The sequence below is a fragment of the Pundamilia nyererei genome, unplaced genomic scaffold (assembly GCF_000239375.1).
Source record: "Pundamilia nyererei isolate P.nyererei 1_Seehausen unplaced genomic scaffold, PunNye1.0 scaffold00013, whole genome shotgun sequence".
Lineage (NCBI taxonomy): Eukaryota > Metazoa > Chordata > Actinopteri > Cichliformes > Cichlidae > Pundamilia > Pundamilia nyererei.
The window spans coordinates 2,573,860-2,590,626 of NW_005187414.1; the positions used below are offsets into that span (position 1 = coordinate 2,573,860).

The window sequence follows — 16,767 nt, forward strand, 5'->3', positions numbered from 1 at the left end:
GTTCAATAATAAAATTATTCCTCAAAAATACAACTTGCCTAATAATTCTGCACTCCCTGTACTAACGCACCAGGAAATGGCTAATATTGGCCTATAAATCAGCCCTATCGACATTTTGGACATGTTAGATTCAGCACAGTCGTTATGGCAGATGTTTTTCCTAATGCAACCCTCGTGTTCATCTAGGGAAGGGACCAACACTGGGAATGTGTCTCTTTCATGTCTAAGATGAAGAGTGTGTTAACCACTACACCGTGGAGCCACAATTAGCGTTTTATGTACAGTGGGGGAAATAATTATTTGACTCCCTGCTAGAATTTGTAAGTTTTCTCACTTTCACACATTCACAAATAAGTGAACATTCACTATTTTTTATGGCAGCTTTATTTTAATGGAGAGAAACATCTATTGAGTATTTGATTCCCTATATCACAGCCAGAATTCGGCCTCCATATTGGCGCCCTCTGTCTCTCTCCATTAAAATGAAACTAGCATAAAAATGAGAGACTGTTCATTTATTTGTAAGTGAGCAAACTTGTAAATTCAGCAGGGGATTAAATAATTATATCCCCCACTGAACGACTGCCTGCATCTTTTCAGAGCCACTGTTGTTATTCACGTTTTCAGCACTGGTGCTATAACTATGGCAACAGTTTTCAGGTAGGATTCCCATCATGAGGAGTTGGTTTTCTGTCATTTCAACAGTTTAAAGCAGCAGCTTTAATGTTATCATATGAAAACAGAAAAAGATATTTTAAGTGTAGGAAAGTACAGCCTTCAAACAGAATAGTGTAACCGCCCAGTAAGAGCTCAGAAATACCTTTAAAAAAGCAATAAAATATAATTTATAATAAGAAGTATCATTATATAAAGACAAACTGAATCACAAGTAAAACGCGAAGGTTATTCCTGACGGTGCTGCTGAAGTGCAGGAATCAATGCAGACTTTTTTACAGCCATGAAGAGCCACCAGCCCGCACTTTATTATTATTATTACTGGCTGCAGGATAAGTAATGGTGAGCAGAATAAAAATAATGGGGTACTTTATATGTCTTCTGGTTCTAACAAACTCAAAGAGCCAGCAAATACATTCTAAATGTCCCAAAACAACAATGCGTTTTCGTATTTCATCATAAGCAAATATTTCTTTCAGATTGCCGCCTATTGGAAGGCGTTTTAGCAGCGCACTCAAGCTGATGCTGCAAATTACATGTGACAGAAGCAATTTTGGAATATTTTCTCACATACAAACTGCAGTAAGTGTTATGAATTAGATTAAGGGGGCGAATATTGAAAGTCTGATACTCCCTCTGCCAACTCAGCAGCTTTAATTGATAATGTAATTTTCTTTTTTCTTCTTCTCTTTCCTTTCAGGGCCAGTATAATGATTATCATTTTGTACACTTTGAAAACAACTGCGCAGATTGAGAGAGCGTGACCGTGAAGTACCAGCATGGTACGCTAATTGATAATGCACCTATTTTCCCATTCGAGCCCCTCCTACCTCTTTCAGACAGCCCATGAAATTGTTGCTAACTGGAGATCCAGGCAGGTCTGCAGTGCTGGGGCTCCCACCCACGTAGAAAAAATCATCGGATCCCAGCATGGTGTAGTCTTCCTGGGTGTAGCCAGTGGTGGTGAGGATCCCGTCGACGGAGATTGTGACCTGTTGAGGGGCAACACATAGCCAAAGCCAAGCTATTACACTCTGGGATTCTATGCTGTGGATACAACACACCTCCTTCCTTGGTCTGCATTCAAAACGAGCTATAAGACTCCTGACGATAGGTTGGTTTTTCATTGAACCTTTGGATAAGACAGCGTTTTTTGATTTTGTTAATGGAATTTTTGCCATAGGATTCACAGGACAGGTAAAGAAAATATGGCAGAGGCATATTTTCTTTATCTTTGATGGGAGTAAGAGAATGGATTCTAGGTTTGGTTCTGAAACTTCAGGTTGGGGGAGGGTTAGTACAATGTTCAAACCAAGGACAAATTGATTCCACTTGTCTTAGGTTTCGGGATTTATCTGTAACTGCAGACACAGACATTTACAGTACACTATGTGACTGCACTTAAACACACAGACGTGCACACGCACGTCCTCACTTGTTCCACACGTTCTCTCTCACACCAACCATCTTCACATTCTCGCCTCTCTTGCAGACGACTACATGTATATACCCACGCACATGCAAAACAAAGGGAAGGCTTTTCACACCACGTCCATGTGCAAACCAAGGTCATCACTGTTAGAAGGCAAATTAAACACACTTAACTGGACATGTAAGGGGGGTAAGTGGATCGATGGTGCCATACAAAGCTGGAGCAAGCCACACAGGTTGCTGCGCTCATGCACAATCAAGACCAGAGCCCATATTCATATACACTCTCAGAATAGCTCATGCTGATCTTTGATCAGGTTTAGCTCAGGTGTCATGCTTTGCAGTGCCCGTGTCACTACACCAGACCAATAATCCTAGATCAGTTTGCTTATTCTTGGATATGTTACGCATATGGGCCCGGGGGCAAGGGTGATCGGAGTTAGTCAAAACACACAGAACGTCACGTTCACCAGCATGCTACGAAAACACACACGGGGAGGGCAAAGTGAATGAGAAGGTGATAGGTGGAAGGTGAGCGGATGAATTAGAGTGTTAGTGGTTATTCTGGGTGACATGTTTGTTAAATGACTTTGGGTGGTGACAGGTCAATGAGGTGTGGGCATGCCATGCGTCACTGTGTGTTGGAAACAACTGTCAGAGCTCCCGCAATGAAGGTTAGGGGTTGCCATTTTTTGATAGTTTCTCTTTTAGGGCCCGTTGTCGAGGTCACCATCTTTGGGATTGTGGCAAGCTTCTGTCAGTTCTGGACGACAGTCCTCACAAAAAATGGGGACTTTTTGTGTGAAAAAAATAAAAATAAAAAGTAAGTTGCCCTGACAAAGGCAAAGAAGTCAATTATTTTTATTTGTCGTAAATCTGCAGTAATGTGGAAGAAACAAAGAGAAAAAAGTAAAAGCCAAAGTGAAAAAAAACAGGATGGGGATTGTGGGGTAAAGAAGGAGGTTGTTGGCAGGTCAGGGAGGAAATTGAGAAGAAGCGAAGAAAGAATTGCCTGGTAATACAAACCCATCTCCTCATTTTTTGATAAGAGTGTCTAGGATGGAACTCAAAGAGAACGAATAAAAGAAGAGAGGGGGGGGGACACACGGCAAACCCAAAAAAAAGACAATAAGAATGATATCTACCAGACAATGTAGTTTGTTTACCATAGCGTGTCCAATGCCTGATTGCTTTCCAGAAAAAGGGGAAGAAAGGAAATCAAAAGAATAGTGAACAAAAAAGGTTGTTAATAAGGATGGACAGAAAAGAAAAACCAAAACCAACGATGAGGAATTAGGATGTTAGTTAGTACATTAGTTGGTTAGATATTGGTTAGTAGTAAAAATGACTTATATCATGGATGAGTTAGTGTTACAGTGAATAAACACTGTGCGATTTGCCAGAGATCCGAGGCATCGTGCCATCCTTTCCAAATATTCGACACCAGAGTCCTACATGAAAACGTCAACGAGGACCACAGAGAGGACTTTCACATCAAATTTGTGTAGGACGGCTTAAATCCCACAAATCTTGCAGTGTTTCTTTCACCTGTAGTCTAACAAATTGTGCCTTTCAAAGAAGAAGAAAGAAAATGATAGAAAGACAGATCTGTTGAGAGAAAGAAAGAGAGAAAGCAGGCCAGCAGTCCTTGACTCTTAGCTTCTAACCTCTAAACTACGGGCTATCCTGTTGGGATTCTCAGCAACAACTATTTACTAACCTGTGGGACAAAAGCTTGCTGTCAGGGAGGGTCAGAAAATCAACACTTACTTGTTCCGCTGCTCTGAGAGCAACACTAAAGGCTGTCTCACCTTGCCGACAAACTAAAGGTCGGCCGACACAATGAGCAAACGCACACGTGTCGCTACTACTACCTCCACTCTTTATATAGCTGCCTGTAGACAGATCTAATGTATGCACTTAACAGTAAGAAAAGCTAATTATAAATTACTATAATATGATAGGAAACAATACATGTCGCATTACTAATTCTGTTTATGCCATACAGATGTATCTCTGCCTTTAAAAAGCCCGACGATCATCTGTGCTATAAATACAGTGCTAATGGACGGCTGAAAGGCAAACACTGTGTCTGCCTTTAAAGTGGAAGTGTGTGGTCTACACAACGAACAGTTTCCCAAAGGAAAGCGATAGTGACAGTGCCTGACAGAAGTGTCATCTTAGAGGAATGTGAAGCAAAACAGAAATATCTGATAACTTTAATTTGACAACACAGGGAGCTCAAGTTCAATACGCCGCTAAACAGGAGAGAGGAAAACACCTAGAAAGACGGTACCTAGAATATGCTGCGAACTGCTTTTCCAGGTTCTTATTGACTAGTTGCTAAGAAAGAAAGAAATTAGACAATGACATTGAATTAAAATAAAAGATATCTCTGTAAAAGTATAATGGCATTTGTCTGAATTGTAGCAATGGAATGACAACCAATCAGAACAAAGTGACATTCTTAATCCCAGCTCCCTCTCAGAAGCTCTCAGAAGCAGCTTATCTAAAGCAAAAACAACAAAACAAAACTGTGTCTCCAAACTCCGTCCATCGCCGCTACCCCCGATTACCTGTCTCAGGTTGCGTGTCACTTTGATGTCGTGCCAGCTGTTGTCGTTGAATTTTCCATTGACCGGCTCGACGATGGCCTCGAAAGCGCCAGAACCTAGATTGATGACGAGCGAGACTGCCCCGTCTTTCAGTGCCAGGTTGACATAATCTGCGGATTTCCCCGTGTGCAGGAGGAGGCCGTTGCGCTGCCAGGTCTTGAAGGACAGCGTGATCTCGTCGCTGCTGCTCTGGATGGGGTTCTGTGACAGGTCATAGCAGAAGTACTCCGAGCCGCGGAAGGTGGCCACGTTCTCCTCCCTCGCTGAATGGGAAAGGGAAAAGAAGCAAAGTGTTACTTTCAGGGCGTTATGCATCTTCTGACAGACGACGAGGCTCGGCGTTAACGTCTAGCAGCTAAGCCCCCTGCTGCGGTGCCGTGCTATGATTCATCGCACTCTTCCACAAGACCACAGCCGGTCGTTACCGCATTTATTCTGCCGTTTGTTATAAAATCTCCTAAACATGAAACAAGCATGAGTGTTGTTCTCTTCATTCATCGTGAGTCAGCCTGAGTAAATAGGGAACCGCTGCATGTTGCACAAAAGCTTCCATCAGGCAAGCACACACATACACAATGCACTATAATTACAGCTATGATAATCCCATCATTCAGCTGAGATCATAAAATCCGATCTGTACGACCGTGGGTTTGGGTTTCGCGTACAGCCTCCAGACAGACAGGCTACTTATGATGGAACACTATTCCCCGCTAATGGGGCGCATAAATCAAACTTAGTCTGATTTTACAGTTTTATGTCACTCGGCTGTTGCAAAGTGACTTCCTGAGCCCCTTTTTTAAAATTGACGCTATAAGTAAGGTGAGACAGCTGGAGACGGGGAAAGGGAGGACTCTAGAAATCTGTTTTCCCAGTTTCTCAGTGTAGCTTTCTGTGCTGCATGGTCAATGTGGGTGTGGGTGAATCTAATAGAGACACCCTCACTATCATTTCTGTTAAGCTGGCAACAGCAACCTGCAGCGACTACATAATTCCTCCTCCGAAGGCGCACTGTTCAAGGTGTCACCTTTCAGAAATTTCAACCTCAAGAACAACATGAACCAAACCTACTAACTGCTCTGGCACTGCTGTGACGGTAACTACAATGCTACCTGCCAACAAAAGGCATTTCAATGTGTCATTTCATTTCCTCACTGTCCTGCGGTTCTTCCTTTGTGTTACTCGCAGACAAGTCATGATGGACAAATGTGGAAGAAGAAAGCCGAGAAAGGAAAAGGGAGAGAGGGGGAGAACACGAGCGCTGCGAGCTTCAGTTTTGTTGTTTCGGATCAGGCAATATGTAAACATGAGGGAGCGGTGCTGAGAAGCTGGCAGAAAGGAGGGAAGGATGAGAACGACAATACTGAGATAGAAACAAATGAAAAAGGGGAGCGAGGCTGTGGGATGTCAAACTCGTGTCTTTGCACTGCGCGAAGAAACAGGAGGAAATAGTATGGGAGGAAACAAAGGAACTGTGAAAGCCCTCATCCATGTGCCGGGGGAATAAATAGAAACCCATTATTACCACTGAGACAGCACAACACAGAGCTAAAAGAATATACATTGGAGGATCAAAAAAAAAGCCCTCCTCCCATCTCTACTGATTTTATGCATCTCATCTTAGAAATTACACAAGCACTGACAGCGTGGAGAAGCTCGCCTGATTGTATATTCATGTAATATTGTTCTTTGCAAAAGCTTTATACTGTGCTGGGCATCAAAATCAAAACGATAGTGTTGTAATAACTGAAGAAAAACAGACAGCGGCATGTCGCATCCAAAAGCTCCCCCAGAAAGGGCCGTAATTTCTTTCAAAACACTTTCAGATTATTAATAAAATATTGATTTTTACATCCACAGCAATAAAATGAGAGTCTAGCCCCTCGCTCCGGTTGGCTTTATTGAACATTAACACTAGCATCAGAGAGAGCCAGCGCTATATGTTCTGTGGGCCTTCTGTCACATCTTGCCTGAAGGCCTCTTGCATGGCAAACTGACAGCAAAAATGGTTACAGGGCTGAATTTTCCCAACTGATTGAGACGCATAAAATGCTGCGTCTTTCACTTTTCCAAATCAATTATCCTTGAAGCTGTTCTCACTTGAATACTAAGCAACCTTTCTACTGTATACACAGCAATGAACGCATTTAAACGAAGAACACTTGTGATTTGAAACCGAAAGGTACACGGAAAGTACCTCTGTGTACAAGCTTTCTTTGTAGGCATGCAGCAGTGTTATCCTTTAGATCATCTCCAGACACCTGATCTAGTATGCTCTCCCCTGACCTAAGGTAGAAAGGTTATTGTCATGGCAACATCCCTCTACTATACAGCACACTTTAATTAGGTTGGCTATCTCAGGAATGCTGCTCAAATTGCACAACAAGCCTAGAGAGACTGTTTCTTTGCACCTGTTCGGACTATTATATAAGCACGACAGTGAAAGTATACCAGGATGAAAAAACATCCACAATGATCAGTCATGGACTGGCCTCCTGAGAACCCGGACCTCAGCATTGCTGATTACTAATGAGAGATCATTTTGGCAAAGAACAGAACAAAAGGCAGCGAACGTGCAAAGAAGAGCTCTGAAATGTTTTTTAAGAATCCTGGAAAACTATTCTTGAAACCTATTTAAAGAAATTACAAGAAAGCTTGCTTATAATAAGTCAGGCTGTGTTGAACAATAAGGGTGATCATAACAAATATTGGACGTGGCTCATTAGAATCAGCTTTTTCTTTTCTTCCATTTATTTATTTCCATTTATCCCTCGTTTCAATAAATCGCTAAACTTTCTCATTTATTTTATTATTTTCCTAGTAATATATAAAGAAATGAGGGAAACCGAGGGGCCTTAGATGTATCATATTGACATAATGTTGCCAATTCCTAAACTTTTGGTCAACATTTTAATGTCAACCAAAATGTTCATCATGTTAATATCGCTAACGACTGATGGCAGATAAAATGTGATCATGCTCATCATCTTATGTGCAAGTTTCATTTCTTTTTAATTTACATTATGAATGAATAATTATGGAGGCAGAAGTTTGAGGTTAAATGATCAGCCTGACCGACATGTGAATCCAGTAGGGTACAATGTATATTAGGATCTAAAATTATTGTCAAAATATATGTACTGTGTCCCTTAAATGTCTCTTTTAAGATTAGAGGTCAACATTATTATTATACCAACAGTATTCTATGTTTATATCAAACCAAAGGTTTACAGCTTAGGTGTTGTGCTTCTTTTTAAAGCTAAACAAGTTTCTATATAGTTTGAATCTACAGCTAGCAAAAAAGAAAATGAATGGAAATGTATATATGTGTATGTCAAAGCTAGTTTATCATAAATTACACTGACAGTAAATTCCAAATAGAAGCTTACTATGATATGTTACAGCGTTATCTACAATGATGTAATTACAAAGTTTCTGTAGAGCTGTAAAAAGCCATTAATATAGCATTGTTGCTCTGAATAACAGAGAGTGCAAATTGACATGCATTATTTGTGCACTTCAGCAATACAAAGCTTGCGGTAAGTGTATACGGATCCATAAAGACCAGGGGAAATGTATTGCCTGTTGAGACATGTTCTGCACAGATCTGTGGCTTTCATATTGATCACATAGCGGGGTCATTTTCTCTTATTTTCGCCTTAGTCATCAATATTCCATTTGTGTGATGTCTGGTGTATGCACTGGGGGTTGGCGTTCGATTTCAAAATCCACTGGAAGCAATTAGCTCCTTCATTACCATCTCCCATTTTCTTCCGCTTCCTCTTGTCACACACGCTGAATTCTCTCCAGTCTGACCTCAAGGGTCTTATGAAACAACTGCCCACAACCTTCAGCTAACTCAGGATCGCTGCGAGACACCAAACTGCCCTTTATCGTTTGTTGGCAAAAAGACTTGGAACATATAAAAGGGAAACAAGATGATGTTAATCAGATTTGAGACTTTGTGATTGTGGCAAAAATCCTCACTTACAGTTGCAGAGCCACCAAACCCCCAAACCTCACAAGGAAGCGAGCTGGGTAGTAAGCATGACCACCAGTCCCAAGGACACTTTACTGGCAAAGTGAACAGGATGTGTGACACATCAAATACATGTTCGCACTGTGTTTTCAGATAAACAAGCCTGAAGATTGAAACTTAAACATAGAAGATTTAAGTATCTGCTACTAGCATTTGTGGGGTACTCTTAGGGATTATCCAAGGTTGCATCCACTCAAAAGAAAATGAGCTTAAAAATCATCACCACTTTGTACCTCCTTCCCTAATATGTGAGAACAGGATCACTTGAAAACTGCTAAAAGACTACATTTAGCCCAAATTAGCCAGAAAACCCCAAACAATATGAACCATATGGTTTTCTACTGCAATGCAAGGCTAATGCTAACTATGCGACTGTGCGGCTCTGGTTCAGTGGTGAGCCATCACATGTCAAATGAATTTGGAGCACCATGGGTGATGTCTCTCTTCAAAAGCAAGCAGCACTGTCAGAAAGGCTTATGTTGGAGGGAGATTTGGTGGGAAATGTGTTCCCTGCTAATATTTTACCGGCCAATTATGACCGACGTACTCTCTGCAACAATTACATTCATTCAGAATACAAAAACGCAGTGAAAAAGCAACACATGAGAGATTTCAGGGATTTATCTGCAAGACAAAAACTACACATAAAAATCATTTAGTGTGTCCTTTTCATGACAGCTTTAAAGATGCCACACGACATATCTAAGAGGTTAAACTGAACTGTCACCCTGACACTTCTTTTCTCATCTCGTATTTCATGTAACCTTGTGAAGCCGTGGCAGACGGCCTGTCTGAGACTGCCTTTGATGTCTGCGCTCACAGATTGAGAAAGGAAGACTGACAAAGAGCGAGACAAAGAGAGAGATAAACATAAACAGAAGTGACACAGCGGAAGCAAAAAGAGTCTAGGACAAAAGGATGTGAGAGATGGAAGCAGAGACTGAGATGGAAAAAAAGAAGAAAAAAGGACGCAGAGATTGGAAGATGGAGAGAGCCAGAGCAGGAGAGTGAGACTGGCAGATGGAAGCAAGGAGAGACAGAGACGCTACCAATGGCTCTCCAGAGAAACAAAGTGACACTGTGTGTTAAGACTAGCAGTGAGGAGGTGTCCCTCCGGCTTGCGATTCTTCATTACTGCACCTGATAACACATCACCAAATCCCCGTCTCTCCTTACCTCCTTTAACCTCTCAGAAAACACAAATAACTCTGCCAATCCAACACTTTCCACGATGCCTTTTACACTCGGAAGATCATCCTTGCAAAAGTACAGTCCCCAATGAATGGCTTGTTTAAATTAGTATCTAAGATCTCCCACTGCAAAAAAAAAAAAAACATGTTTCATTTAGAGTTTCAAAACCATCATTACTTATACAGCAGTACATGCTCATTTTACTGCAATATTTACCACGTAGTATAAATAAAATAAACCCCTCTCAACTTCAAAATGCTTCACGCAATAGAAACTGCTGAAGGGAGAAACGAGGCAGACTTAAAAGAATGCAACATCCTGACTGTGAGAGCATGTGACTCATTATTGGTAGGAAGGCAAGTAATGCACATGGAATGGCAGCAGAGCAAACAGCTTCCTTTTTATATTACACTTAAGCGGGACACCATATTATTCTCAGTGGACGAGCAATTTCATTATCACAAACTGCCAGGAGAGCAAGCTCGAGATGATATTGGAGTTTCTCTTTATTGGCTGGTGATATGCATACTAAACCATTTAAACTACTTGTAGAGACTCATGTAAGAATAAAGTCATGTGTGTATCCATGGTTTGGCTGTCTAGAAGTCCAGTACTTTAACGGTCAGTGCCAAGGGCTATTTCAATTATTTACCCTCAAGGTCCTGTAGCAGGGGTAGGGGAACTCCAGGCCTCAAGGGCCGGTGTCCTGCAGGTTGTAGATGCGTTCCTGATCCAACACAGCTGATTTAAATGGCTAAATTAAGTGCTGCAGAGGCCTGGTAATGAACTAATCATTTGATTCAGGTGTGAGAATCTAAAACCTGCAGGACACCGGCCCTTGAGGCCTGGAGTTACTCCCCCTGTTCTGTAGTGTCTGCATGAGAGTGCAAATTCCATTTGTCGGACATGTTCTTGATTATTTTTATGAAAATAATAAAAAAAATAATAAAATAACACCAGATTATCTATCACACTTTACAAATGATGATGATAAAATACACAGGATGCATGGGCGAGGCCTTAGTCTTATGTGCTTAAACACCCACATGCCTTTAATTAGTAGCAGCAAAACGAATTTATATTTTACCACTATACTATACCACTTCACTTATTGCATGTGAGCTAGATTTAGCATTTCCTATTTTAATAATATACATGCAAACTTACTCTGTAGCACTTCTGGAAGCACTAATGTTTGATTAATAGTGCTGCATTAAATCTATGACATAGAGCTAAAGCTACGACGAGCACCTTATCAGAAATGTGACTTAACGTTGCAGTGACACTGAAGTCAACCATAATCAGACTGTTTGGTAATATGGTCCATAAACACAGCATTAGCATCAATGCTTTATTTATGGATCATATTATTGATTGGCAAAAGCAGAAAGGCTTTATTGAAAAAAACCGAATAGGTTGTAATTGTACAGAATCTAGTTTGATTATTACACCATGAAGTAGTGAGCGTTCTGGAGTTTTTTCTTTTACTAGCCATGGACAGTATACTGCTTTTCAGTAAAAGTAACAACTAACTTCAAAGTGTATTAGTGCCAACATCAACAGCTCAGTTTCACTCATGATGGCCGAGCAGCGCAGACACAAGAGGGCATACGTAGAAATGCACGCAACAACGATGCAGGGATTCGACATAGTTGTATAAATTATGCTTAAAGGGTCAAAGGGCAACTGAAAAAGTTCAAAATTAGATGATAAATATAATGTAGCATTACCAGATATAGAGAAGTGTTTGTCCCCTCAGGATTCAGTAAAGTCAAAAAAGCAGCACTAGGAGGAGAGGGAATATGGCACTGAAATGAATCACGTGCACACACATACTGTGTCGTTTTGTGTCTTCTGAATTTATAATGACTTAATTGTTAACAATGACTAAAAATGTCTCTCATGCCCACAAAGGGGTGAGTTATTCAAGCGTAACATTTAAAAATGCTACTTCTCCCGTGGACTTTGATATGATACCACGAGAGAATGACATACAGCTACTCTTCAAGCAACTGCAGAAAAAACACAGAGCTGCAGTGAAATGGGCAAAAGAAGAATGTGAAAGATTTCACTTTTGTACTGGGTGTCCAAAGGAAAAGGATCTGAAAATGTTTGGACAGATACATTTTATTGTTTAATTTATCTGCATTAGGTTAGACATGGCCAGAGGCTTCTTTCCAGCTACCGATTGAAACAGTCACTGTCACCTTCAATGTGTTTTTCTACGTCTGTGTGTGTGTGTGTGAAGCTCCTTATTGGCTCCTGATGGTGAAGTCTCCATGGAGTGAGCGATGAGGTCTGGAATGACAGCCGGGGGATGGTGCGAATGGTGGGAGTGAACGATGGAGGGATGGAGGGTGTCTGAAGAATGGGGGCAGGCGCCTGAGGTCCAATCCCATCAACTGAGGCAATTGTGCGGAGCGAATGCTGGAGCGAGGAGGTGGAGGTTGAAGATGAGCTTGCAAAGGGGAGAAAGGGAGAAATCCTGCATTCCCATTATTAAGTACCACTACGAGTCTGTGATAGTATACAATAAGGAGTAGAAATCTCAGAACATGGCGCCCCCCTTTAACGTTGGCTTTCCAAAGTTATATGTCGGCATTAACTGGCTAAAATCACAAGGAAGTCTTATGTACTGATAAGAGTTGATTGACTTTGTTAAAAGCTATTTAAATTTAAATTTAAAAAAGTAAGTAAAACATAACTCTGTTATACTGAAGGATTTAGTGCAAAGCAGTAAATAGTGGCCTCTGTAAGCAATATATCAATGTCAATGCTTTGCTAAGATAGCTACATTAACTGTTAGTTAGCACTGTTTTTCTTAATTCCTGTGCAGAACATTCGATAGATGTGCTGCACATTTAACCTTTTGCTAATTTTCAAGTTTTGTGCCGAGTGTGACAGCACAATGCAGTTATAACGTGCACACAGAGCATAACAGACAGTGATGGTTATTGAGAAACTGAACAGAAATTGCAAACGGTGGAAACCTTAGTCAAACAAACAAAAAAAGAAAGACACCTGAGCCATGCTTCTGACTTTAAATGTGCAATATGCATTCAAAGTCCTGACATCCTGACACAGTTTGAGGTTTTACATTTAGCTGATGTCATTAGCTCTTTACTTGTGTGTTTTTAGCATCTGGTTAATACTGTCACATGCTGACTGAATCTTTATGCACTGCAGGTTTTTTGTTTTCGTTTTTTTAAATGTCTATAAGTGTGTGTTATGATATTATGGCGTCATCTGCAGTCGCTATTATTCCTTTAACAATCAAACGATCTTTGACAGAGTGTCTCTCCAATGCCGACTCTTGCGTCAGCCTGACAGCTGCCATCCTGAACCCAAATGGAAAGTGACGGCAGTGAGCGTTGCATTGGTTTCATATTCTCCGCTGCTCTGCATGGCAGCGTCTTTATAAACTTTCACCACTCTGCATCTGTGTTGGTTTGACATATGTTTTATATGCTACATGTACCGTAAAAATTAGGAGGGGTTTTCTGCTTGGGATTAAAACTGTTGGATATAAATAGAATAAAAGGACTACAATCCATCCTTCACTTAGATTATTTGACATTCAGCTTATTTTAAAGATTTGTAGACTGTAAGAATGTCTTGATTTTCTTATGAATGTTTCACAGCAAACACATTTGATAGGTCAATAGGTCGCTATTTCAATTCCAACCAGAGACACAAACGCCCTTTGGGCATAAAACGCTGCCAAATCAAAAAAATGTGGAGCTTTCACTGTGGCCATCCTCTGTGATGAGGGAGCAGCTAAAAGTAGCTTCTTGTCTATAAGCCATCATCTATGCCAGCAGCCTGATATTAGTGAAAAAGCCAAGTATGTGTTAATTAGGCAATATGTAGGGGAATCCCTAATTAACACATACTTTATTCTAATTCCACTCAAACCCTTTTATCTTAAAATCAAATGGCTTTGCTACATAAAAGAGCAAAGCCGTTGCTCCTCTGTGTAGGGGTTGTTGTTCGCTCATGAGGATCACCACAAATGTGAGCAAGCAAACATGCAGAATGTCTGAAGCTGGAATTCAGAGGTCCTCAATGTAATCGAGGTAGGAACTTCAGCACGTCCATCCACTGTTGTGACAATGAAAGAATCCTTTAGATTGTGCACACATGGAAGTATCGCTAACTCTTACAGATTTCTACGCTTTACACGTCATCCAATCAGATTTTGTCTCATTTCCATATCCATCTGCAGTGGCCTGTTTCATAGCCCCCAAGTTCTGCAGCCTAGTTTTAGTTGGTGACATAGTTCAATTTTGTGAATTCATTATACATATTTAATTTGTTAGTAATTGTCAACAATCATTTATGTTTTTTATCATGACATTTTTATCTCTACAAACTAAAGTTTAGCCAAAACTAAAAGCCGTCCGTGATCTAATTTGATGTAAAATGCTGTTTGATCAAAATTGAGTGTTTTTTCTTTCATGTCGTTAATATAATGCTTTTTCTTTTGTATTGTCATCAGATTAAAATTGAATTCAATTTAAAATGAGTAATAAAAGCATACTGGGATCACTGTATGTACACTATAGACTGAGCCCTAGTACACAAACTCATAATAAGCTGTCCTTCGGTAATTTGTGTAGTCGGTGAAATGTCACTTTGGATTGAGAAGTCCTCAGCGTGTGCCTTTGTGCATGTGTGTCTACTCATCATGTTTATATCTAAGCAGAGACTTGCTCCATGGAGCAGGACTGCGGGAAGGCAAGGCCTTCCCTGGAGCCTGTCAGTCATCCAGAGTGGCGTTGCCTTATTGGCTATTATCTTTCCTGTCAGAAGCCTGGCTGTGTCTCCACCTCACCACATCAGTCTCTGTCAGTTTCCAACCTGCCTGTGGATAGAGCCACGGAGCATGAAGCTCCACGCTACTCTTATCATTAGTTTTACTGCCACTTCTCGGTTTCAGCTCCAAACCCAAATGTCACCTCTTATTTTGAGGCTTTTGCTAATAAAATCATTTGACTTGTTTAACGAGTGGAACAGCTACGTAGATATTCTGAGCGCTACTATTTAAAATGACACAGCTGCGGCATGCCGTTTTGCTCCTGTCCACATGCAGGAGAACCTCGATTAATTAAGTGAATTCACACTGCAGCACATGTCACCAGCCGCACCTGAATCATTTTTACATCGCAGGAATGGCAGTTAGCAGTTACACATCAGACCTTTAAGGAAAAAGAAGTTCTTTTCATTCAAGAGAGTCAACACTTGCAAAATGGTACTCATTCAAATTAAAAGAGAACAACAAAAATAAAATCCCACCGCAAGTTAATTTTGATTTACGAGGACATTCATGGATTCCTCAGCATGTTTACTGCTTATATTGACACAGTTTCTGAATTTGCAATGCCACATGGGAAATCTGTGGGCCCACATCAAAATTCACACTTGTAATTACAGCAACACTGTGCGCTTAATGTGAAGCCTTTTTTCTGCAGTTTGCATGCGAGTCAACGTGTGCAGTTGCGATAACGTGACACGCCGATTAAAGATTGCACAGCATACGCAATTAGAAAAGTAGATTTGTGTAGATCTTACCGCTGCTGTTGGAATGACATGCTAATGAATCAAACAGACGTTTGATGAACTGTCACAGTTGCATTTATACATGAAATTACATTATAAAAAGAATCAGCTATAAAGAAACTAACTGGGTGGTGCTTTTAAGATCTTTGTCTGTGCTGTTATTTTAAACATGACATGACGCACAGATCTGAAGCAGCACTGGGAAGCAGAAACAGCAGAGACAGCTCCCGGTCATTGCATTTGTTCCTTAAAAAAAACTAAACAGTTTTTAAATAACATATTAAATTGTTTAATATAGCATTAATGCAATTCCTGGATGAAACTGATGAGAGCAGGCGAGAGGCAAAGTACCTCTACAGCACTTGAAACAGATTAGCACACATTCCTAGTCGGAGCTGAGGTCTTCTAATATTTATTACCTCCATAACTTACTCTCCTGTGTACTGCCAGAACATTTAGCTGCACGCAGGGAGGCGAGGGGTTAAAAGGGGAACAGCGGTGCCATAAAAGGGACAATGAAATAAACATGACTCACTGTGAAAGAGCCCTCAAAGCCAATATAATTTGGATGGCGAGGAAGAGCAAGGTGCCAAACCTCAGGCTCGATCTGTGACCTAATCTCAACAGCCAATCCTGTTGAGTGGCGCTTTAAGAAGGCGGTGAAACAGCAATTTGGTTACACGCAGACATTCGAGTATTTAGTTCAAGCCAAACCATGAAACACGGGCTGCAAGATAACTAAGAAGTATATCCCTTCTCATTTACAAATATATGTGAGGGCTGAGTGTAATAATTATTTCTTGGAGAGCAGACGAGATTCGGGGACAAAGCTGGAGACGAGTCAGGGAAGCACATTTAACATTGAGCTTGACAAAATGAAGAAAAAAACCCTTCTGTAGCTTTAAATCCAGCTAGAACCAGTTATAGCCCGTAGCCAAAACAATATGTGATTCTCACTCGGTAGCGTGTGTGTGTGCGTGCACGCCCACGTGTTTGTGTGTTAGTGTGTGCAAGCATTTGCAACGATTTGCTCCTTCAAGAGATAAGAGTAGCGATGGATTACCCTCACCTTCCTTGAGCTTCCTCCTTTTAACCTTACTGCAGGGCTGATTGCAAACTTTAAGCATGAAGGTAAATAAGCTACAATGCAGTACGTCTCAGTTTACAACCACAGACATATATATATAAAAAAGATGCACAAAAGCATCAACAGGCAAAAGGTGAGCTTGGATTTTTTGACACATTCACACTCTCACATTT

At 40.8% G+C, this 16,767-nt stretch overlaps 1 protein-coding gene across 11 annotated transcripts in view; it reads right to left on the bottom strand.

Annotated features, from left to right (window-relative positions):
* The window catches only part of nrxn3b (neurexin 3b), a 318,108-nt gene that overhangs the window by 239,408 nt on the left and 61,933 nt on the right, over window positions 1–16,767 (bottom strand). For 10 of the 11 annotated variants that reach the window (XR_001290266.1, XR_001290265.1, XR_311495.1 and 7 more), the window contains 3 exons: window positions 4,683–4,984; window positions 3,273–3,296; window positions 1,506–1,667 (listed from right to left, as the gene is read on the bottom strand). Coding sequence is in view for 8 of the 11 variants with exons in the window: in XM_013908704.1 (XP_013764158.1) it covers window positions 1,506–1,667; window positions 3,273–3,296; window positions 4,683–4,984 (488 nt within the window). In the remaining 3 variants the exon portion in view is untranslated. The remainder of the gene's footprint in view (window positions 1–1,505; window positions 1,668–3,272; window positions 3,297–4,682; window positions 4,985–16,767) is intronic. The other variant, XM_005724862.1, reaches the window with a different exon arrangement.